The sequence below is a fragment of the Centropristis striata genome, chromosome 22 (assembly GCF_030273125.1).
Source record: "Centropristis striata isolate RG_2023a ecotype Rhode Island chromosome 22, C.striata_1.0, whole genome shotgun sequence".
Lineage (NCBI taxonomy): Eukaryota > Metazoa > Chordata > Actinopteri > Perciformes > Serranidae > Centropristis > Centropristis striata.
Genome location: NC_081538.1, coordinates 4,650,275 through 4,671,916, shown reverse-complemented (window position 1 = coordinate 4,671,916; position 21,642 = coordinate 4,650,275). Strand labels below are relative to the sequence as shown.

At 37.6% G+C, this 21,642-nt stretch overlaps 1 protein-coding gene across 1 annotated transcript in view; it reads left to right on the top strand.

Annotated features, from left to right (window-relative positions):
- cacna1c (calcium channel, voltage-dependent, L type, alpha 1C subunit) overlaps window positions 1-21,642 on the top strand; it is a 226,639-nt gene that overhangs the window by 168,370 nt on the left and 36,627 nt on the right. Inside the window, exons 11-25 of the mRNA XM_059325882.1 lie at window positions 1,045-1,135; window positions 6,408-6,434; window positions 8,694-8,854; window positions 9,624-9,697; window positions 9,814-9,965; window positions 10,353-10,554; window positions 10,778-10,898; window positions 12,195-12,309; window positions 12,973-13,099; window positions 13,734-13,803; window positions 14,248-14,380; window positions 14,564-14,693; window positions 15,979-16,038; window positions 16,947-17,053; window positions 20,739-20,826. Of these exons, the coding sequence (XP_059181865.1) occupies window positions 1,045-1,135; window positions 6,408-6,434; window positions 8,694-8,854; window positions 9,624-9,697; window positions 9,814-9,965; window positions 10,353-10,554; window positions 10,778-10,898; window positions 12,195-12,309; window positions 12,973-13,099; window positions 13,734-13,803; window positions 14,248-14,380; window positions 14,564-14,693; window positions 15,979-16,038; window positions 16,947-17,053; window positions 20,739-20,826 (1,658 nt within the window). The remainder of the gene's footprint in view (window positions 1-1,044; window positions 1,136-6,407; window positions 6,435-8,693; window positions 8,855-9,623; window positions 9,698-9,813; window positions 9,966-10,352; window positions 10,555-10,777; window positions 10,899-12,194; window positions 12,310-12,972; window positions 13,100-13,733; window positions 13,804-14,247; window positions 14,381-14,563; window positions 14,694-15,978; window positions 16,039-16,946; window positions 17,054-20,738; window positions 20,827-21,642) is intronic.

The window sequence follows — 21,642 nt, the reverse complement described above, 5'->3', positions numbered from 1 at the left end:
GCCATTTCTTCCTCTCCCTGTATACATACCTACCTCAATACTTCCCATCTTTTTCATTTCATTCACCGTCTTTTTCTTCTTTTCACACCTTTCCGCCCTTACTGCCGATTCATATTACTCCTGTCCTTCCTCCACAGCTGCCTCCATCTTCCCGGTATTCATCCCTCCATCTCCACACACCATTACACTTGTCTTTAAATTAGGACAAAGTGACACATTTAAAGTCTCCATGTTGCATTATAAACAAAGAAAGATTGAGCTCAGTGAGTCTTCTACCTGTTTACACATCTGAATAAACGTACAGAGTTAATTAACTAATTTTCTGATGTTTGCGTTGATATAAATCCTGCCAAAGCTCTCACAGCTTGATCGAAGTTTAGAAGACGGAATTAAAAGCATTACAAGGTTTCTTCCAAAAACCTTGGCTGCAATTAAGCTCCAACATCCCCCGTAACGTTTGCAGACCAAAGACCAAAATCTACAGCATGTTTTTTTTTTTCTTCCAATCTCCATGAGCTATGAAATCACAAAAGGGTTTTGTTAAGATTTAGTTCACCCGGAGTGAAGCAATCCTTCAGCTTAGAAGTCAAAATCCTTCCTAATAGCTGTTGCAGAGGTTGTGTCCCAGGGTCCCTCACCGGTAAATATTGCTAGTATGGAAGCTTAGTGTCTAATTAGTTCAGACAACCAGTGCAACTATATACAGTGGAATTTTATAAAAGATTACTGATAGAAATCTGTTGTTTTTTAAAGAGTGTTTGACCTATAATCCAGAGCAGCTCCTCAGTGCTCACCTATAGAAGACTGGATGCACTTTCTAGCTTTTTTTAAGTGTGTGTGCAGCAGTACAGGTGTAAAGTTGACTGACATTTTGTTTTGAGCTGCAGATTTAGAGCAAAAAATACAGTAAGGATGATGTGACTGAGGATGTATGACATGTTTCCCTGTCCTGTTAATTCATCTTTCTCTTTCTTTCTCTTTTCTGTCTTTCATTCTATGTCTGTCACCTCTTTTTCCCGGGCTCTGCTCCTCTCTGCCTCGCAGTGAGCATGCCAGCCAGTGAGAATGAATCAGTCAACACAGACAACGCCCCCGGGGGAGACGTGGAGGGGGAGACCTGCTGTACCCGGCTAGCGTAAGTACCTCACGCTCTCTCTCACACACACACCTCTCCTCCTCCTCTCCGTCAGCTCTCTCAGTCACCTTCTGTCAATCCTCAGGTTGAACTCTATCCTGCACCTGTCCTGTATTAGCACTCGATGGTGCAAGTGGCTCAACCTGCCTCCTTCGCTGATCTCACTAAGCCAGACCTCTGTCTCATCAGGTTACAGAAATTTGGAAGATTTCATGCACTAACGCTGTCTTGAGGGGAGCTGAGTGACAATGGCTTGTCATCATCCTCCAAACTGATAAAACTCTGATAGGGAGAACTTAGGGTGGATCTGAGGACACAACTAAACAGAGCTGCTGTACCCAGAGGCGGTCTTTTTCATTTTCACAGCCAATGAAAGGACTTTTTTTTCCGGAAAATCTGTGACCTTGATGAAACCTAAGTCGGGCTATCAGGAATTAATCCTTCTAAACCACCGTGCCTTATTCTTTTTTTCTAGTTCAGCCTCGAGTCCAAAAACGTTCAGATGCTGTGTAAAAAATAAAAACAGAATGCATCAAATTTAGAAATAGTGTATATATTTACAATTTGACCATTAGATATCTTCTCTTTGTACTAAATTGAATATGGGTCACAGAGGATTTTAAAATCAGTGCATCCTGTTTTTATTATACTTTTTATATTGTTCCAAACTTTTTTTGCAATTGGTGTTGTGTTACAACTAAACAACCCCATTGAAGTCTGAAGATGGTTTTAAGACGAGTTGCTTGATCTTTTTTTTTAAATGTGAAAAAAAAGTTTATTTTCTTGCTTTTGGCTAACTTTTTAAGTTAAGTATTACCACACTGTACATTTTCACAAAGTAAGTAACACAGTTTTATACATGGTCGCTCATAAAGTTGAAATAAAATATTCTTGACCTCTTTCCATGAAATGATTGTGACAATGTGATATACTCTTCACAGATAAAGTATATATCTTATCAAAACTTAATCAATCTCTTTCAAACATATCACAATGAAAATGAAACCAAAATTAACAGAGGATTGTGTCTGAAAACAAAATGATTCCAACTTTATGGGCAACCATGTGGTATATACACTGTGTATTTATTTACAGTTGGGTTATGAAAAGGTTTCATACATCAGTGTCACAGAATGTGAATACCATACATGTAAAGAATTTGTTTACCAAAAAGGTCATTGGCATTGTTCCCTACTGAAGGCAGAGAGGGCTGCAGGATTTTTCCATGGGATTATTTCATTTGGGATTATTAAAATGTAAATGCAATTGCCAAAAGTAAAAAGCTAACATAAAAAATAATAATAATTTAACCACTTTTGCATGATTTCAGAGTTACAACCACTGAGGCAATGCCATTTAATGTGCACAACAACCTTGGTTGTCTCATCATGCCACTTGTTAGCAAACACCTTTTTAAAGAGATGTAAAAGCTTTAAAAGTTCCCGAGTGTTTGCTGACATTATTTAATGATAATCTTTTAAACTTGTGGTAACCACTGACCTTTTTTCAGTTATCAAACCCAAAAAACAAATTAAAACCCCCACTGATCTTGCAACGAGGAGAACTAGGAGTTAAAAAAAATTTTGCAAACTCATTTCCGGTTCTCAACCTCATTCCGGCCGCACCATTTTATATAACTTCCTGAACAGAAGAAGAAATGAGGGAAGAGCGCCTGTTGACTCATGTCGTACAAAGACACCTTGACCATCATTTGAGACGAAACAAAAAGTAGATAAACAGACAGACAGACGTCTGTCATGGTTACATCTCATCTAATAGAAATCCAGTTTTATTTCCTTTTCTTCTCTCCATCTGTTTCAGCTCTCTCTCTCTCTCTCACCTTTGTGTGTTGGCTGCTGAAGTTGTTTCCACCTCCCCTGTGGGAGCTCACGAACAGCTGACTCACTCGCTCCTGCTCCCCCCTCTCCTTTCATTTTTTTTTACATTATTCAAACAAGTGCGTTGCTTTCTTTCTTAGACACAAGGCCACGCAGGAGCCGTGACCCACGCGGGGCCCACTTCAACACACACAAACACACCTACATACAAAACTGTTCAATGCAGTGAACGTAGCACAATTGAATAGACCTGAATAGAGAAATTTACTGTGCAGTATCAAATCGACAAATAAGAGGTGAAATAAAACTGAATCAAAAACAAGCTTGGCCAAAAGGATCAGTAAGGCCAAGAGGCACACCTGGATGGCACACTGTCGTTTATCTGTACCATCTGTTACTTTGTCTTTATGTTGTTTGTGTTTATTTGTCCAGTCAGACCGAAAGAACTCCAAAAATTTGTCATACCGGAGTTTTCAACTGAGGCCACAAACCCAACGCATAATGCAAAACGCCATATAGAAGTTATAGTGAAAACCATCATTTTGTTACTTACAAATTAGCAATTTTAAAGTTTCCAACCAGCCAACGATTAACGTTGATTAACTTTGTTTGACAAGCTCTCTTAGTTTTTACACCTTTACAAGTTTCTTTCTTTCACCAAACTAAAACAGGATTAACTGACTTGTTAACTTATTGTTAAACACACTGTCATGGTTAGTCTTTCTACTGTTCCAACAACAACGTACGGTTACATTGTAACCTTGGTTCTCTGAATGAAGAGACTATGTGAGAGTAGTCTCACATATCCAGACCTATTTTCACACACTTTTCACGTTTCAGCTCCTGTTGAGGCTCATTCTTTGAAGGCAGATTATCAAATTACAGAATTAAAATGAAGAAATGAGCCTCATGTTCAAAAAAACTGACCCCAGCAATTAATTTCTGCTTTAAAAAAATTACTCAAATGATTATTCGCAGATAGTGACTTAGTTGTTAGTTGAAGTTTCTTTTTCTTTGGCTTAGTTTCATCCTTTGAAGTCATTATTCTCAGGACTGGGTGATATGGACCAAAAGTCATATCGATATATGCAATATGGTCTAATTCAGGGGTCTCAAACTCAAATTACCTGGTGGCCGCTAGAGGCAGTATCAAAATAACCAAAAAAGACACAAAATTACTAAAAAAAGACACAACATGACTGAAAAAACACTAAATTACTTAAAAAAGAAATAAAATAACAAAAAAGACACAGAATTAATTTAAAAAGACACAAAATTATTAAAAAAGACACACAATTATTAAAAAAAGACACAAAATTATTTTAAACAAAGGACACAAAATTACCAAAAAAAGTAATTAAAGGGACACAACACGGTGTGTGCCATTCATATAAAACTCACATTAAACTTTCATATCAACCTGGGGGCCACAAAATATCGTCACAAGGGCCGCAATTGGCCCGCGGGCCATGAGTTTGAGACCCATGGTCTAATTCCATATTACATTTAAAATTACATCGATAGATTTTTTATATTGATATATCTCCCAGCCATTTTATTTAACCGTTTACTTGTAATGCTGGCAGAGAACTGAAAAGAAAGTACGCTTCATACACTTTAATTTAAAGAGCAAGGGAAAGTCGCTACAGTCACCCACTTCGTAATACTGCAATTTTATGGGCTTTCATCAGTGGATCAAAGGCCCAATTCCCATTGTGTGGACTCATTGAGCAATAGATAGTAACAGACATTTATTAAGATTATTACTGTAAATTTCCATCGATTGACTAATTACTGCAGTTCAAGAGCTCACTTAATCATTGTGTGCATTTAAGATTAAACATTTAGAAAACAAACAGTTGTGTAACTAAATGCTTTGGTAATATATCTTCACTAACTGTTATCATGGCACAAGGTTTAATTTTCCCTTCCATAAAATCTATAATTACTGCGAGAAGACCTCATTTGTTTTGAAAATTCACACAAAAAGGATATAGGTCCAAAGCTTTTTTTATCCGCGAAAGGAACTCCAGAATTTAAACCTACAATTTTAAGCCTTACTTAAATAAGTGACTTTCACAGTTATCATTCTGTCAAAACCAAATGAGTAGTGAGCCTTGCCAAGACTGGAAATAGGAGCTCTCATCCTGCCGCTGCGAGACTGCAACAAGTCTGGCTGGGGGCATTTGCTCACACTATTATGGAGATAAAACTTGAGACTTTCCGTGTTTGTCAGTTCTTCTTCACATCGCTATGGAGACAGACCTCGGGGTAGGAGCGACTTCGACGCCCGCTGATCTCCATAATCGAGGCGGACACATAGAGAGAAGAGACGTGTGTACTGTCAGCCTCCATATCAAACCAGTCAGTCATTTTATTCTTTCGTTCAGTCAGTCAGTGACTCATTTTATTGCTTCAGTCAGTCGGTCAGTCAGGCAGTCAGTCAGCGGGTCAGTCGATTCATCTGCTTTTACAGACAAAATCATTTGCTCACAACAACTCCCTGAAAGCTCATTAAAATATGTGAAACTACCATATTTTCTTTTATTTATTTTTATTTTCTTAACATGAATATGCAAGCGATTAAATGGCATTCAAACGCAACCAAAGGAGCCGTAAAGACACCAACCAGGACATCATTTAATCACAGATTCACTAAAAATTTGTACTATTTTGTGCATCAGGTTTGGTTCTAATGAAACAACCCTTGAGAGAGACTGTAAACCTAACAGCATGTTACAAATCAAAGTTATAGATTCAAATCATGTTATTTCCAACATTACAGAGAATAATTTGATATTTGTTGGTTCAGACTTCCACAGAGGGAACTTCACTTCTCTTCTCTTCTCTTCTCTTCTCTTCTCTTCTCTTCTCTTCTCTTCTCTTCTCTTCTCTTCTCTTCTCTTCTCTTCTCCTTCCAGACAATGTCTTCCATAATCTTTTGTCTTCCGTACTTTATGTATGTACTTTTTGCTGTTGCAGTGGTGAACAATCAACAGACTTTTTTTTTTTCTTAATATATTGTGGTTTTTCACACCAGGGCTGATTGAAGGAAATCCAAACTTAAAGTGATTTTTTTTCTTCTTTTGACTGGATGCCACTGCATACATGTTTGCTTGGGGTGATTTGTTCAAAAAGAAAAGTGGGTGATCTTACTGATGTTTATTTAGTTCTGCAGAGAAAAGAGAGATAAGACTGGGAGCTTCTGCACTTATATAGTCCCCCTCAGTCTCTAAATAGCAACTGTTTACTTGGTGATATAAGGTTATTGTATCATAAAAGGGCAGGAAATATTGGACCCACACAACTTAGCTGTTCAAGGAACATATTTGCCGAGGCAAATATCGCTCTCAAATCACCCCTTTCATGTTGTGTACCTGTCTATATGTGTGTTATGTGTGTGTGTATAATCCATTCTGTTTTCTGTGTTCCAGAAATAGGATCTCCAAATCCAAGTTCAGGTTAGTACATGTTGTTTACCATAGTCCTTTAACTCACCTGCTCTAATGTCTCTACTGCTGTGGTGTTTCTATGGTCGCTGGGTGTGTGTGTGTGTACGCTTACCTACAGTACAGTCGTTCACAGGAAACACCGACAAACTGACACAGAAAGAGAGAAATACACTTACTTTCTATCTTGCAAAGAGTTAGATGAGAAGATCAATACCACTCTTATCTCTGCAGTAAATATGAACCTGCAGCCAGTTAACCTAGCCTAGCACAAATAATGGAAATAGGGGGGAAATATCTAGCCTGGCTGAATAATTAATTAGGTCAATTTACCTCATTAGGGACAGAAAAAAACTGTACATGATAATATTAACAAACAGGTTGCTGGAAATGCCACACAAGATATTTCCGCAGACTTTAAAAATGACGCGTCTGTTTCTGTAAGAGAGCATGACTGCTTGTGATGTTTTGTGAGTCACGTCTCATGTATCATTCAGTGTGTGTGCATCATGGCAAAAGCCGCCGTGTGCCATAATTGACTTTTTAATAGCTCATACACACACGCTCAAGTTTTGTAATAGGCCGAGAAGAAAAACACTTGCCGCTGATTTGTGTCGATCTGTTAGAGAAGAGGTCTTACAGTTACAGTTACATGACAAATCCTTGCAAACTGTCAGCAGAGGAGAACGAGGTCAAGTGCAAATAATCAATAGAAACCAACAGCAGAAAATGACTAATTATAGTAATAAACTTGTATAGCATCTTCATACAGGAAAGGCAGTATACATTTACAATAAGGAAATTACATGACATCAATAGGCATACATATAATGGCCTATATAATATAAAATATAATTGGCATGCCAAATAATATGTTAAATAAAACATTAAAGATAATAAATTAGATTATAAAAGACTACACACATAACAAAAGATGGAATATAAAGCCCACTGAATAAGATTAATAAAAGTTAACTTCAAAAGTATTGAAATCAATACCCATTTTTGCAGTATGCTCATATAAATCAGTAAACATTGCTCAACATCAGTGGGTGGAGATGTTTTCTTTTTAAAGACAAGTGCATTGAGTGCACTCTGTATCAATTGGCTCCTAGGTTTCTGAGGCTATAAATAAACTTACATTTCCCGACAAACTGTGAAAGTGTGTGGTATAACCTTAACAGTGTTCTTCTTGTTTTAATCCAGTCTACCATTAACACATTATTGTCTCCTCATTAAATTTTCAGGTAAATTGGAGCAAATTCTTGTAATTACATGCAGCCATTTTGCCACCGTGCAAACACTTCACTAGTTTGTACATATGTTAAAAAACACTTTCACAAGTTTGTTATCAAAGTGGATGAATCCCTCAAAGTGTCCACAGTGATGTAAAAGTCTAAAAGTGAGATTCATGCTTTTCTACTTCTTCATGATTTGAACAAAAACAAGTTTGTCTTCAGTTGTTTTGATTTCTCCCCCCAAAAAAAAGAACAATTATAAAATTTTAGTTTCCCAATCATTTGTGCATGGGTGTCGGTAAAAGTTGTTCTGACCTTTTGAGTGGACCAGATCACATAGATGTACTTTTGAGGTGTGAAGGCGGCAATTACTGAAAGCAATTACTTTTATTTTTGACAGTAGAGGGCAGGAAAAGTGCAAAAGACCTTGTGTACATAACAAAAGCAAACAACATGTTGAGTTGACTAAAAAAGTAAAATACACCACCAAAATGAACCACTTCTTCTTTTGAAGCATGATTTTCTCTTGAAGTGTGAATCACAACATAACACATTTCAATTTAAAATTGTGCCTTCAATCATTTTGTAAGAATAAGCGTTCCTTTTCCTTTCTTCAAATGGTGCATATCTCATTCTGCAACAAAGCTCTTCATACCGGCTTTTTCTTGGTGTAAAACGTCTTTGAGGATGACTAACTGCTCCACAGCTCTGCTCTCAAACAACAGACAACCACCGGCCAAGGGGTGATGTCATCACTGCTCCGTAGACAGACTAATTGACTCTTTCTTTTTCTTCTCTCTCCTCCGCTGTTTGTTTTTCACTCTCTTCTTCACTTGTTCCTTTTGATCATTCATTGTTTTTTTCTTATTTCTTCTCTCATGGGCTCTTGCCCCGTTCTTTTCTCCCTCTCTGCTCTCTTTTCCCATGTCCCTCCTTTTTCCTTAACTCTTCTCTTGCCCATCTTTCCTCACCTCTCCATCTCTCTCTCTCTCTCTCTCTCTCTCTGTCTCAATCTCTGCTTCTTCCTCCTCAGTCGATATTCTCGGAGGTGGAACAGGCTGTGTAGGAGGAAGTGCCGGGCAGCAGTCAAATCGCAGGTTTTCTATTGGCTGGTCATCTTCCTGGTTTTCCTCAACACTCTGACCATAGCCTCTGAACATCACCAGCAGCCTCAGTGGTTAACGGATGTACAAGGTACATAAACACACCCATAGACATACACTACTGGTCAAAAGTTTTAGAACACACCAACTTTTCCAGAATTTAATTGAAAATTATGCAGTTTAATGTCTCAGTGTACTCTGAAATGAATGCACATTTGCAACATTTAAAACTCTTTATTGAGCATGATAGTGTTTTGAAAGTAAAAAAAAGATTCAAAATCACATTTTATGTTGGACTAAAGTACTAAAAAAAAGACACAAAATGACCAAAAAAAGACACAAAATGACAAAAAAAAAGACACCAAAAGACACAAAATGACTAAAAAAGAAACAAAATGACCAAAAAAAGACACAAAATGACTTATAAAAACATGAAAAGAATTCAAAAATGGACAAAATAGCCCAAGACTCCATAGAGTTAAGTTGTTAACCCATTTCTTGTTCCCTGAAAAAGGCCTACTTGTATAATTCTGAAATGTACATTATTTTTCAGTTTTGGTTAAGCTTACCTCTTTTTATTTACCTTTGGCAGTTCACCACTTACCTTCGTACCCTTTCAAGCTGTTCATTTGACTTGAACTGCTTGAATTTCAATAAAAAACTGGAAAAATTGGGGTGTTCTAAAACTTTTGACCGGTAGTGTACATTCAGGTCCACACAAACACTAATATAACTCCATTCGTTCTGATGTTAGCTAAATTATTCACCTTTTTGCATTTTTCTTGCCATTCCTCTTTTTCCGACCAAATTTCCATTTTTCCAACCACTTCCACTTTGCTCCTCTCTGTCCTCCTCCTCAGACATAGCCAACAAGGTGTTGCTAGCACTCTTCACTGGTGAGATGCTGTTGAAGATGTACAGTCTGGGTCTGCAGGTCGGTGGCTAACAGCAACATTATTCTTCTCAAAATTTGTTGTACAGGAAAAACTGTAAACTCCTGCATCCTCCACTTGCTACCTTTGATTTTGCTTCTGTCTTGACTCTCCACAGGCATACTTTGTTTCACTCTTCAACCGCTTTGACAGCTTCGTAGTATGTGGAGGAATTCTTGAGACTATTCTGGTGGAAACCAAGATCATGTCTCCTCTTGGCATCTCTGTGTTACGTTGTGTACGATTGCTGCGAATCTTCAAAATAACCAGGTTAGTGTAAACATTTTTAATATTAATATAACATTTTTTAATTATCCATTTCTCCTACCACACAGACACACATATGCAGCATTTCCACTGCATGTCACAGCACGGCTCTACTCAATTTGTTCTTTTTTGGTTCTTTTGAAAGAAGTTGTGGATAGTACTTTTTTTTGTTTCAAGTAAGCTGAGCCTACATTAGAAGGTTTAAACATTGTAGTTCATTGATTGATCAGAGAGAAATGTCTCTGAAACCGAAAGGAAGCATTTCTGTTTTTTTATTTGCAAGTATAACTTTTTTTTTGAGTGATACATGTTTATTAGTGTCCATTTACACCAGTAAATGTTTCTATTTTTCCACATGCACCTATAAAAACTGGATTTTCCCCCCTCCAGATACTGGAACTCTCTGTCCAACCTGGTGGCCTCCCTGCTTAACTCTGTCCGCTCCATCGCTTCCCTGCTGCTCCTGCTCTTCCTGTTCATTATCATCTTCTCACTGCTCGGCATGCAGCTCTTCGGCGGAAAATTCAACTTCGACGAGACCCGACGCAGCACCTTCGACAACTTTCCCCAGTCTCTGCTCACTGTGTTTCAGGTAATGATACAGCTTTTCTTGTCTTCTATTCTCAACTCGTGTCCTTGAAATGATGATCTTTGTCTTCTCCATTTGTACAGTACAAATAGTCATTTAATCTAACAATGAAATGAAATGCAATATATCACTGTCACAAGGGTGAGGTTTCGTTCCAGTTAAACTTTTTTTTAAGATTTTCTTCATGCAGGTAAGATTTTTATTCCGTGTATTTCTTGCTCCACAGATCCTAACAGGAGAGGACTGGAACTCTGTGATGTATGATGGTATCATGGCGTACGGTGGACCGTCCTTTCCCGGCATGCTGGTCTGCATCTACTTCATCATCCTCTTCATCTGTGGAAACTGTATCCTGCCTCAATAAAGTAGCCCCATAGCAGTCTGTACAATGTGGATCTAGAGGGAGGTGGAGGGGTGATGAGTGAAGCACTGAAAAAGTCTGGAGGAAAGATTGACAGCTAAACTTGTTTCCCGATTCTTTTAAATTGCATCCTATCAAGCGGATAACAATATGACTGACTGTGATTTGAATAAAATCCAACCCCTATTTAGGATGCAGTTGCAGTATGGAAGGGTGTGTTGTGCATGGGGATACATTCAAGAAGCCAGAACTGTTAGCTGGAGGTCACTGATTATCTCTCTGAGTTCAATGCCTTTTAATTACAGCAAGGTGTCACACTGGTGCCAATAGACAATGGACTCAAAAGTAAGACTCAAAAACACAAGGCAGATTTAATTCAAAATCTTCACTTGCAGGGAGGGTTTGGTACATGGGTAAGAAAAAACAGAGGTGATACGCTGAATCGACATCTATCCAACACTTTGAAAACTCATGGAACAAACAAGGAAAAGCTATGATGAACTGGCAAAAGACTAGTACACTGCGGAGAAAGGGTAGTGAGCGACAGGTTGGAAATGAGAACTTGTGCCTTGCCAGCAATAACAAAGGTCTACAGTATGTAACAGCCCCATTAAATTACTTTTTACTGCAAAAAAACAGACATCTGATAATGTAATTCTTAGCTTTTTAACACTTTTAACATATTTTTGTTTCTATCCATTCAAAATTATGCCTTTTATCTGCTTTTTCGCCACATTGCCTCTTGGCCTCGTTGAAAGCCTTGGTATTCCCAACATGTAAACACACAAGGTGGCTCAACAACCCTGTTTTAGTTTATTATCTATTTCAGTATCAGCAAGGTGCAGTTTTTCCTCCGAGTGAGCTTTAATTCAAAATCTTCACTTGCAGGGAGGGTTTGGTACATGGGTAAGCACTCCATGATAGGACGAAAAACCAGAGGTGATACGCTGAATCGACATCTATCCAACACTTTGAAAACTCATGAAACAAACAAGGAATAGCTATGATGAACTGGCAAAAGACTAATACACTGCGGAGAAAGGGTAGTGAGCGACAGGTGAAACTGATTACACAGGTGGGAGACACAGAAAAGGCAGGAAGTGAAATATCTGAAACAAGAAAAAGGAAAAACTGGAAACAAGGACAATATAACGTTAATAGGGAGACCAGGCTGTACTAAAAGATGATTCAGTATTCACTTAGCCGACCAGGACTGTTTTCCTCCAACCGGACTGATGATCAGATATGTCAGCAACATCCTTAGCTTCACCTCTCTGAACAGATATCCTACTGAATGTCTTCTTGGCCATCGCTGTCGACAATCTGGCAGACGCTGAGAGCCTGACATCGGCCCAGAAGGAAGAGGAAGAAGAGAAGGAGAGGAAAAAACTGGCCAGGTAAAGTGAAAAAAGACAAGTAGACAGTTAGCTGAGAAAAGAAGAAGAAAAGAAAACTGTTTCTGGGTCTGACAAACACCAAAAAATCTTGATGGAGGAAGTCAGAGTTAAGAAAGCTGCAGAGTCAGTAAGGCCCAGAGACACTGAAGGATGCTAATAATGGAGCCTTCAAATCAAAGTACTAAAATGCTCAACAATTAGAATATAAACATATTATTGTATTTTAAAGACAGGGTGACATTTGCCTGCTTTGCTTTTCTGTCTAAACCAATTTTATTGGGTGATTTCAGCATTTTATTGCCTACAAAGGTAATTTGTCAGCAATGGTAATGTGAGATTTTAGTGCGGCTGAGGAAGATAGTGTCCCCCTCTGTGGCACAAATCATTAAACGTCTCCTTTTTGGTTGCAGCCTGTATTGATCCGAGGAAAAATGTGTGATGGAAAACAACCATTTGCCTGCTCACTATCCATTTGGTTTTATTTTCACAGCACAGCCACCCACTGTGATTGAAATACTCCCCGTTGCTGAAAATAAGTGTTTATTTTGTCCTTCTGGTGTTAATTTAAATGTGATCCAATACACACCAGTGGATAAGAATAGGGGTAATGTTGCTAGGGTTAGAAGTTAGACGCTAATCTTCTTTTCCTCCCTCTTTCTCCAGGTTGGCCAGTCCAGAGAAGCGCCATGCCAACGAGAAGCCGCCGATTGAGGAGGAGAAGAAGGAGAAGAAGGAGAAGATCGAGCTGAAGTCCATCACTTCCGATGGAGAGACCAACACTGGTACTAAGGTACAAACACACTCACGTATCAAGAAAGTAGCCACAGTAAGCACCAGCAAGTGTACACTCCTGGTCAAAAGTTTTAGAACACCCCAATTTTTCCATTTTTTTATTGAAATTCAAGCAGTTCAAGTCAAATGAACAGTTTGAAAGGGTACAGAGGTAAGTGGTGAACTGCCAGAGGTAAATATAAAAAGGTAAGCTTAACCAAAACTGAAAAATAATGTACATTTCAGAATTATACAAGTAGGCCTTTTTCAGGGAACAAGAAATGGGTTAACAACTTAACTCTATGGAGTCTCGGGCTATTTTGTCCATTTTTTAATTCTTTTCATGTCTTTGTAAGTCATTTTGTGTCTTTTTTTGTCATTTTGTGTCTTTTTTTGGTCATTTTGTGTCTTTTTTTTAGTCCTTTAGTCCAACATAAAATGTGATTTTGAATCTTTTTTTTACTTTCAAAACACTATCATGCTCAATAAAGAATTTTAAATGTTGCAAATGTGCATTAATTTCTGAGTACACTGAGACATTAAACTGCATAATTTTCAATTAAATTCTGGAAAAATTGGTGTGTTCTAAAACTTTTGACCGGTAGTGTATGTTGTCAGAGAAATAAATGAACTGTAATGCTCTCCATCTGCAGATTAACATGGACGACTACTGTGGAGATGAGAGTGAAGAGAAGAACCCATATCCTGCCAATGATTACATCGGTAAAGCAGATGTGTATACTGTGTGTATGGAGACATGATTAAATGAATGAATGGTTGGAAATGGGAACTTGTGCCTTGCCAGCAATAACAAAGGTCTACAGTATGTAACAGCCCCATTAAATTACTTTTTACTGCAAAAAAACAGACATCTGATAATGTAATTCTTAGCTTTTTAACACTTTTAACATATTTTTGTTTCTATCCATCAAAAATTATGCCTTTTATCTGCTTTTTTGCCACATTGCCTCTTGGCCTCGTTGAAAGCCTTGGTATTTCCAACATGTAAACACACAAGGTGGCTGAACAACCCTGTTTTAGTTTAGTATCTATTTCAGTATCAGCAGGGTGCAGTTTTTCCTCCGGGTGAGCCTCTTCTTAGACTTTTGGTCTTCATTTTTTCCTCCTATTTACAGTCACTGTTATCCTTTTCCTCCCTTTCATCAGGAGACGATGATGATGAAGAGCCAGAGATGCCAGTGGGCCCAAGGCCGCGGCCTCTCTCCGACATCCAGTTGAAGGAGAAGGCCATTCCCATGCCAGAGGCCCGCGCTTTCTTCGTCTTTAGCCACACCAACAAGTAAGAGGACGCTGTAGTTCTTCTTTCTCTTCCCCACTCTCTTCTATTCCTTCTGATCTCGGTCTGTTTCTCTTTGTATTTTTCCATCCTCTTTATTCCCATTTCTTCATCATATAAAATGTCCTATTATTTCTGTAGCAAGAGACTCAAATCTGTTTTTCCCGCTTTCTTTTTTTTGCACAGATTCAGGGTTCTGTGCCATAAGATCGTCAACCACAACATCTTCACCAACCTCATCCTCTTCTTCATCCTGCTCAGCAGCATCAGTCTGGCAGCAGAGGACCCGGTCAAGAACGACTCCTTCAGAAACCAGGTAACACAAACAATTTAAAAAAAAACATGTATTACAGTGTAAGGACAGTTTATACACATATAAGGCAGAATATACATCCAGGCACAGACAGAAGCAAATGTTGCAGTCATCATTAGTTGCCCACACGCATTCAGTCTGTACTAAATGGATTATAGCTGACAGCAACATATAGAGGAACCAAAGCTTATTGTGACTGGCCTGTTACACTTAATGAGATTTCATCCGGAGTACTGTACTGTGATTAACTTCATGTTAAGAAGATGTGAAACGCCTATTAAGCTTTGTTTTGTTAGCTGAACTTTTTTTGAACTAAGCTGACAACTAATCATTATTTATACTGTACACATATAGAAATATGTTTGAAAAAAAAATCATACCACTCAGGGGTTTTCATTTTGTTAACCTCACATTTAAGAATAGATATTAATTAAAAATGTCATCTTTAAATTTCCAGCAAAAAGCAGCAAACAGCCAAAGTCTAGAAAATCAAAACATAGACTATTTGTATTTATGGAAGACACATCCACACTGCAGAACCAATCAGACACAAACAGAGCCATATTGTTTATAAATTAATGCTTTTTTGTGTAATTCAATGTAAAGACTGAGCTCTTTGTGCGCTGTATCTGTTTTTGTGCATTGTTTATCTCTCAGTGAGCCGATCCCCTGGGGGCTAATAGAGATCTGTTTTATTGTATTATCTTGGCTATGGTATAGGCTGCTGTATATTAGTCTACCTCAATTAACCCTTGCCTGAAACCTTAATGAGATAATACATCCTGTTTTTCAGATTCCACTCTGTTTTCAAAGTCTATTTTAGTCATTCATTATCCGTAGACCTGAACCTCAGCATTATTATTTCAGCATGTTGTGAAGTTATCCAGGTCTGTTCTACACTTGACCACAAGTTCAGCTTTAACCTCCGAAGAACTGCACGTCCTCGTGTTTCTCTCTGTATTTCAACTGTGTAAACAATTCCATGGAAGCCTAGACCTATAAACACTCATGTTGTTTACTGGTGGACCATAAAAAATGACAACAATGTCAAGTCGGTTTTCACTGAGGTAGGTTTTGAAGGTTGCAGAATTGATTCAGCCTTGTTCTCCAACATGTTGTACAACCTTGGTTCAAAAAGCCACTGAATGTTGTTTTCAATCTGCAGGAATGTTGTTGTGTGGTTTTCTGACACCTCCTGCTTAAAACCACCAAAAGACAGAAGACAGATGTCCAGCAGTACCCTGGAAATTGTACCTCGAAACATAAAACTACGATGTTGTTTTTTCAGATCCTGGGCTATGCAGACCACGTCTTTACTGGACTCTTCACCATCGAGATCATTCTTAAGGTAGTGCTCAAATGTTTATCATATATAAGTTTGCCATATAATCTTAAAGTGGTACAGTTCATACATGCAACATATCAATAGAGACTGCTGCTGATATTTGCCTATTCTGCTTAAAAAACAAGGGTTTTTTGTTTGTTACAACTTGGTCGATCTACCTATTAAGGCTTTGCTGCATCAGGACAGCAAAAATATTGACAACTGACTTTCAAGTGGAAAAAGAAACAGTTTTAACACAATCCTCCACAGCATTTCCAAATGGTATTAGCTGTTGCAAAAACAACTGGATCTCTTTCCGTTTTCCTCAGAGTTTTCCTCTACCAACAATAACAACGAGAATCCCTGATCTCAGTGCTTAAATGAATGTAGAGTGAAAGACTTGTTAGTATTTATAAGTATGCAAGTTTTGTTGCTTACTGAACAAGCAGAAAGAATGCTAGCTTCGGTTTTCAAACCCCCTCAAGTCATGGAGCTTTCTACATAGAATAAATGCCCGTCCTACCTGGGGATAGCTACTGTAAGCTATTTGGTTGAATTGCCTCTTAGCAAAATCATCTCTGCTAAGAGTTGATAGATTAAGGGCTGTTAGTGTGGGAGACATTTGTGCTGTAATCAAGCCTTCATTTCCTTGGGAGATCAGACCAAGCTGCAGACAGAATTGCATTGGAAGTATGGCTTGTAGAAGACCAATCTGAGCGCAGATGGGTGTTAATTTCTGTAGTGATTACTTTTTGCATTAACATTTGCTTTATAATAAGTAAGTTAAAATAAGTTAAAGCACGAAAAACATGTCTATTACAACTTAAAGTATGTGTCCTCGGCATTACTTGCAGATACTATTTAATTTCCTTATGTTCACTACTGTGATTTGATTCTAGCTGACTCTAAAATATGAACCTTGACCCCCACAGATGACAGCCTATGGGGCCTTCGTCCACAAAGGTTCATTCTGTAGAAACTATTTCAACATTCTGGACCTGGTGGTGGTCAGCGTGTCCCTCATCTCCTCTGGAATACAGTGAGTGCAGTTTAATCTTTCCTGATGCATGTTTTATGCCGTGGTCCTATTTTAATCATTGGCTGCTTTTGCATTTAAATCTAAATTGTGTGCACTAATATCACCAATATTATTTGGCAGCATATCCAAGCGACAACATCAGTTCCAATATCATCAAAGACACATTTGTGTTATTTTATATGTGAAACGACTGGACTAGTCAGCCAAATAATGACTAGTGAAGGAGACATTAGTCCAGCCCAAGAACACGCAAAATCAAATTGTAAAGTGGGGAAACGTTTGTGTTAAAAAAAATTGCCCCATGCTTCACACTTCTCTCTATTCTCTAACAACTTTACACCTCATTACTCCCAATCCCTTTTCTCTCTTTGTGATGTTTATTAAATATGTTCTCTATTTCTTGCAGCAAATTACTCGTTGAAATGCTGTGATATTTCTGATGTTTAATATGTAATGCTACACTCTCTGTCTCTAATTCTTAATAGACTAGACTTCTCGACGTAAGTCCACATTAGTCCGCATTAATAACCCCCTTAACAGACCTTCACCTTAACTGTGTAAAACTGTCACTCTTTTGATTTTGGTTATTTCTATGGTCTTGGAGAGTTTTAGTCAAAGCCTCATTCAGGGCACACAAGAAAGGAAACGCGAGACAGCAATCTTGTGATCTGTTATCATCAGGCCAGTGGGATTACACTGTTTTCATAATAAATGGGTGATTTGCGATTATGAATCCAAGCTTTTGTACTTGATGTATACCAAAATGCCTCTTTACAGGCATCAGCATAATTGGTTTTGAACCAAAGATAATGTTTTTTTCGAGGGGGGGACCCCTGGGTCTTCTAATACTGTCCTCACCTGTCATATTCAGTAAATGTTAATGCGCTTATCTATTGTTTGACATATATTTAGGGACTGCTCAAACTCAGTTCATATATAACTAGATCAACTGAACTCTCCTGGGCTATAGAAATGACACCTTGATGCTAAAACGTGTGGTTTCTTCCGTTAAAAGTAGCGAGTGTGTGGGATTTTTCTTGAATACATCACAGTCAAATTCATTGTGATGGTGCTGGATTTAGTAGTGTCTATAAACAGCTTTTTACAGCAGTCTTAGTAATATTATGCTGTTTGTATTGCTATTTATATCCAATGATGAAATATCTCTGTGGGCAGAATGCTATAAATATGTATCTCTCGTGCTGTGTTTCCATTCAAAGGGGTAGTTAGGATTTATTGAAGTGGGGTTGTATGAGGTGCTTATTCATAGTGAGCAGAATAGTGAAGCAGGCAGGAGTACCGGCACGGAAATTAAGTAATGCACTGTTGTGGACAGGGGCAGCAGCATTTTAGCTACCGAAAAAAAGGCCCAGATAAAAATATCAATATCATTTTAAATGTACGCGTATTTTAAACATTTTTCCTTGCTATCTCTCTTCAAATCAACCAGACTCCATTGACAAAAGCAGCTATTTTACCTCAGCAGAACAATAGAGTTTCTGGTCTGATTGGTTAGGTGGCTTGTGTTATTGTGTGACGTTGGCGTTTTAAAGGGTTAGTTCAAATTCACGAAATTCACACAATAACACAAAAAGACTGATCAAAGCAGCTGTAGACCAGCAACTCCTATTTTCTCCAAGGAAAAATGAATGTTTTGTCAAAGGAGTCTGGTGGTTTTGAAAATAATTAAATTCAGGTAGTTTGACAATACTTTTTAACAGGTTAATCTTCCCCTACAACCCAGTCAATTAACACGACACCACACACAACAGTATATACAGTTTATATTTTTGCAACATGTTAAAAGTTACGCTTCAGTTGACATTTCAATGGATTGTACTGTCGCTATAAGATATCTTCACAGCTGGTTTGACTGTGATATGTTGTTGATGGAAATCCCACATGAACTACCTTTAACTACCTTTCGAACTTTACCTTCCTGTGTAAAATGTTGCACAACGGGTCCTTTCCTTACTCTCTGTTTAAAAGTCGACACAGAGTAATGTCACTCCCCTTAAATCACTCCTTTAACCATCTAAAAAGTCACTCCCTGAAAAGGATGCATTGACATTTTGAATACACTTTCTTCCTTCTACCTTTGTGACACTGCAGGAAAAAGTTTTTCTATTTGTTCTTCAGTTAACTGAATAACTGCACACTTTAATACGATTAAAAGATACTTACAAGCTCAATTTTTAGCATATTTTGTACTTGTAGACATCAAATGATAATAATTACACTAGGGAGGCCTAGTTCAGATTACTGAAGAACCAATGTTCAAGCTTTTTCCTAACCACTTCCTTTAAAAGGTCACACTGTTTGACCTTTGGTTTGAACTGACACTTTCTTCCAGCACAGTAACTCTCTGTCTGCCTGTAAATGTCTGTTTGTGTCTTTGTGTTGGTCCGTCTGTGTTGTACTTGTTATCTGTTTGTCCATTAATCACATGTATGCGTGTGTGTGTTGTATAAGATAGCACTTTTACTATGTTGTTTTTTTGCTATTTAATTGCAGACAATATATGTCCCCACTTATAAAAAACTGACTCACAATGACAGAATTTATGATTATTGGTCCCTTGTGAGACTGTCCAAAACCTGATGTTTTTAACTAATCAGTGTCTTAAACAATAGCCGTGATTCCATCAACGAATTTCGATGCACATTTTGAAGATTTGCATGAGAAAAGCTTTTGAAAATGTTCATAAAAGTTTTTGCGCTCACTTGAGGTGGTGTCTTTTTCGAAAATAGTTAATGCACTAAATGGACATGCTTTTTGTGAATAAGTTCTTACGTAGCAAACATTTAACTCACATGACTGATCAGCTGTTTCGGCTCTGAATATCAAGTAGAGCTGACGTGAAAGAACAATTATAAATTGCCTAATTGAATCTAATTCCTGAAGATATATATTCTCTCATGGGTGGCCAAAGTTGTTTGTTTAGCAACGTTTTTATGATTAATATTTTTTTCTCTCTTGCCCAATCTCTTCTTCTGCTACCGTTTACTAACAGATTAGCCTACAGCAATACTTTACACTGCCATCTTCTGGCTAAAGTACGTTCATGCAGCTTTGTTTATTCGCTCTAAACCAGTTGATGGAAACATCATTAATTCGCATTTTCTTCAATGCATCATTTAAAAATTTTGCTTCAAAATTCAATTTGACTTTAATGGAAATATGGCTATTGTCCAGGGAGGCGCTACTAGACAAAAAACAATTAAAAAAACAAATATAGTACATGATAGTCATTTAGTAGTAAAATGTACTAAACTGAACTATGAATCAGTATTTTTATATTGAGCCACCTGATTTTTACTTCTTGAGAATAATGTGCACGTCTTCCAGTCTCCTCTTAAATATCTGAGATATCATTAATTATAGTGGGAAAGGTAGTTTGAAATATATTTTATTGCTTTTCAGCATAAAAACATTGTTTTGTATCATATTTCTCGTTGAATTCCAGATGTGATTTGGCTTCCGTTGTCCAGTTTACTCGTATCTTGATTCATTTTCATTTCCTTAGCTTGTGTGTTGTCTCTACAGTTTCTTTGACTCGTGCTACAGTTTGTGTTAGCAAACTGCTGTTCAATGTGTGTGTTGTGTGCAAGTTTGTCTCAATGGTAAAAATGTGTGTTCAATCAGTTTGACTGGTCAGTAGTTTAACTCCCTTTGTGTTTTTTAGGTCCAGTGCAATTAATGTGGTGAAGATCCTGAGAGTTCTGCGAGTGCTCAGACCACTGAGGGCCATAAACAGAGCCAAGGGACTGAAGGTCAGAACAGTCACTCATGTAGAGTAGTGGAAAATACTCTGTTACAAGTAAAAGTCCTGCATTGAAAATGTTACTTAAATTTATGCATGTAAGTACAATCACAAAATTGTACTTAACCCATAAGAACCCAGACCCAGTAATCCTTTAAGGATGTGTTCTATAAGTGAACCACATAGAACACATTTCTGATATTTAAAAAAAAAAATACTACCCTTAAATGTCAAAGATCTTTGATGTGACATATACGTTACATTGTGCGTTTATTGTATTTATGTTTATGATATTTCTTATTTTAAAAATGGGGAAAAAAACTAGACACATTTTCTGCTTACAGAGACACAAATTTGCCTTTTTCTTTTGCATCTCCATAACATATATCAAAATTTGGACTTTAATTTGTTCAAGAAATATGGTCAGAACAAGTTAAATGCAATACAGGACACCCTATTAACGGAGTAGAATTGTTAAATGGGTTTAAACAAAAAATAAGCTTTTTGAAATTTTTCACATTTCTGTTTCCAGTCACAGAAACATTTTGGAGAAGTCACTTCTTGTCAAAGTCACATGACCCCCACACCAGGGTGTTGAGTATACATCGCTTAGAGATTTAATGAGTTAAGATGAAGCATAAAGCTGAATATGGGGAGATTCTGGAAGATTTAAAGTGTTTGTTACACGGATGTGACCATGGGTTCTTATGGGTTAAATTATTAATATAAAAGTTCTCATCATACAAAAACACACAACACGTACTAGGCACATACTCTCTTCTTAACAAAAAAGCTAAACTTTAATACTCATTATACATTTTTCATG